Source organism: Papaver somniferum, unplaced genomic scaffold, assembly GCF_003573695.1.
Source record: "Papaver somniferum cultivar HN1 unplaced genomic scaffold, ASM357369v1 unplaced-scaffold_10, whole genome shotgun sequence".
In the NCBI taxonomy this organism is placed as follows: domain Eukaryota; kingdom Viridiplantae; phylum Streptophyta; class Magnoliopsida; order Ranunculales; family Papaveraceae; genus Papaver; species Papaver somniferum.
In genome coordinates, this window is record NW_020618825.1 from 19,209,909 (window position 1) to 19,212,482 (window position 2,574).

A 2,574-nucleotide genomic window follows, 5' to 3' on the forward strand; every position below is an offset into this window, starting at 1 on the left:
CAGGTAGAGGTAAAGAGGCGGTAAAGAGAGAGGAAACGGCAATTAGAGTTTACACAGAAGCTTTTAACAAAAAGGACGAAATATAGGAAAAGAAAATACGTAGTAAAGTAAGTTCGGTGGTGTTATTGGATGAAATATTGGTGGTGTGAAAAAACAAAATATTCTTATTGGTCGAAGTACTCTCTGGTGGGGCCAAAATCTCTAGGTAGAGATCTTTGTTCATCTTTTAACCACAACAAAGGAAAATCACCTGAAATCATATTATTAATTCGAATTTTGGAAGATTGTCATGACATGTATGTTCTGAATATTAGGGTTGTATTCAACATGACAACAAGAGTTACAATACATCTGTTCTTATATACAAGAAACAGATATAAACAAGGAAACAAGATATACATGACAGGGAAAGAAATAAACAAAGATATACAAAGATATACATGCCATTTAGAGGAAGATATATATATCCCAAGAGATTAGGATAATATCTTTTAACACACCCCCTCAAACTCAAGGTGGGGAAGAACACATGTTGAGTTTGGAAGCAAAAAACTCGAGCCGCACTGAAGGCAGTATTTTGGTGAAAAGATCAGCAAGTTGCATCACTGAAGGAACAAAAGGTAAGTCGATAGTCTGTTTCTTGAAATGATGACGTACAAAGTGATAGTTAATCTCAATGTTCTTTGTACGTTCATGGAAAACATCATTATGAGCAATGTGAATAGCATCCTTGTCGTCAAAATACAGTGGAGTTGGTTTTGATAGGTGAACTCCCATATCTTCAAGAAGACATCTCATCCAAAAAATCTCATAGTTTGAGTGTGCAAGAGATCGATACTCCGCTTCAGCACTAGAACGAGAAACTACAGTTTGTTTCTTACTACCCCAAGAGATTAAGAAATTACCAAGAAATAAGCAATATCCTGTAGTTGATCGTCTATCTGTGATGTCACCAGCCCAGTCTGATTCTGAATATGTAAGAAGACAAAGATCAGAGGTAGATGAAATTTTAATACCTTGATACAAAGTGCCTTTGATATAACGTAAGATCCTGATCACTGCTGCATAATGGGTGGATCTTGGAGCTGACATAAATTGACTAACTATATGAACTACATGGTTGATGTCTGGTTGTGTGATAGTCAAGTAATTAAGACTCCCCACAAGTTGTCGATACAATGTAGGATTGGACAGGATTTTTCTATCAAAAGGATTGATCTTGCTATTTAGTTCAAGAGGTGTATTTGCAGTTTTGTTATCTGTTAATCTAGCTCGTTGTAAAATATCAGAGGCATACTTTACTTGTGAAATAAAACAGCCATCAGATGGATTATCAACTTCTATACCAAGAAAGTATCGTAAAGGACCCAGGTCTTTCATTTCGAAGCATGAACTGAGATGGGATTTAAGAGAAGTAATGCCTACTATATCATCACCTGTGATAACCATATCATCTACGTATAAGAGTAGAATAACCATACCCTTCTTAGTTGATCGAGTAAACATAGTTGAATCATACGCACTTTGTATGAATCCGTACTGTAGTATGGCATTGGAAATCTTCTCAAACCAAGCACGAGGTGCTTGTTTAAGTCCATACAAAGGTTTATGAAGCTTGCACACTTGATTTGGAGAGTGAGGCATTCCAGGTGGAGGTCTCATATATACTTCTTCTTGAAAATATCCATGAAGAAAGGCGTTCTTGACATCCATTTGATGTAGATCCCAGTTTGAGCAGTAAAAACAACAAGGAGAGTACGAACTGTAGTCATACGAGCAACATGAGCAAATGTTTCTTCATAATACACACCGTATTCTTGAGTGTACCCTTGAGCAACTAAGCGGGATTTGTATCGAACTATCTTTCCTTCTGAATCAGTTTTGATTTTGTATACCCATTTAATTCCAATAACAGACTTTCCTGGTGGTAAATCAACCATATCCCAAGTACCATCTTCCTTGTATGCAACCAGTTCTTCTCCCGTAGAAGTTTGCCAGACTGGAACTATAGATACATAAAAAAGCGGGGATACAACATCCACACCTAATATTTCTCTTAGCAATCTGTATGGACAAACTCCAATATACTTTATAGAGAATCAACTAGACAGTCAGACTCAATCTACATAAAAAGTATATCAAAGAGTTTATATCTCAATCTCTCGATTTGATATACTCAAGCAAATAAAAATCTGCGAGTCTTTAGCAAATACTAGAGAGATAACTTGGATGGTACCAAAGACCAATATTCAAGTGTCAATCAATTTAAATCAATAACCGAAAGGTCGGATATTCTAATTGATTGAACAACGCACAACCTTTGATATTTCAATTATATAACAAAATATAATGTGGAAAATAAATAACACAGACACCATAATTTTGTTAACGAGGAAATCACAAATGCAGAAAAACCCCGGGACCTAGTCCAGATTGAACACACACTGTATTAAACCGCTATAGACACTAGCCTACCCCAAATTAACTTCGGTCTGGACTGTAGTTGAACCCCAACAAATCTCACACTGATCCAAGGTACAATTGTGCTCCTACGTCTCTGATCCCAGCAGGATG

General features: G+C 36.5%; 1 protein-coding gene across 1 annotated transcript; it reads right to left on the minus strand.

Annotated features, from left to right (window-relative positions):
* Positions 1-510: 510 nt before the first annotated feature.
* On the minus strand, positions 511-1,662 carry LOC113326504 (uncharacterized mitochondrial protein AtMg00810-like). The gene has a single exon (XM_026574221.1). It carries the CDS (start codon positions 1,660-1,662, stop codon positions 511-513), a length of 1,152 nt encoding a protein of 383 aa, XP_026430006.1.
* Positions 1,663-2,574: the final 912 nt, after the last annotated feature.

What these genes read in the sequence shown, in the direction of transcription:
- LOC113326504 (XM_026574221.1), bottom strand. Translation starts at nt 1,662, where the DNA reads ATGAGACCTCCACCTGGAATGCCTCACTCTCCAAATCAAGTGTGCAAG.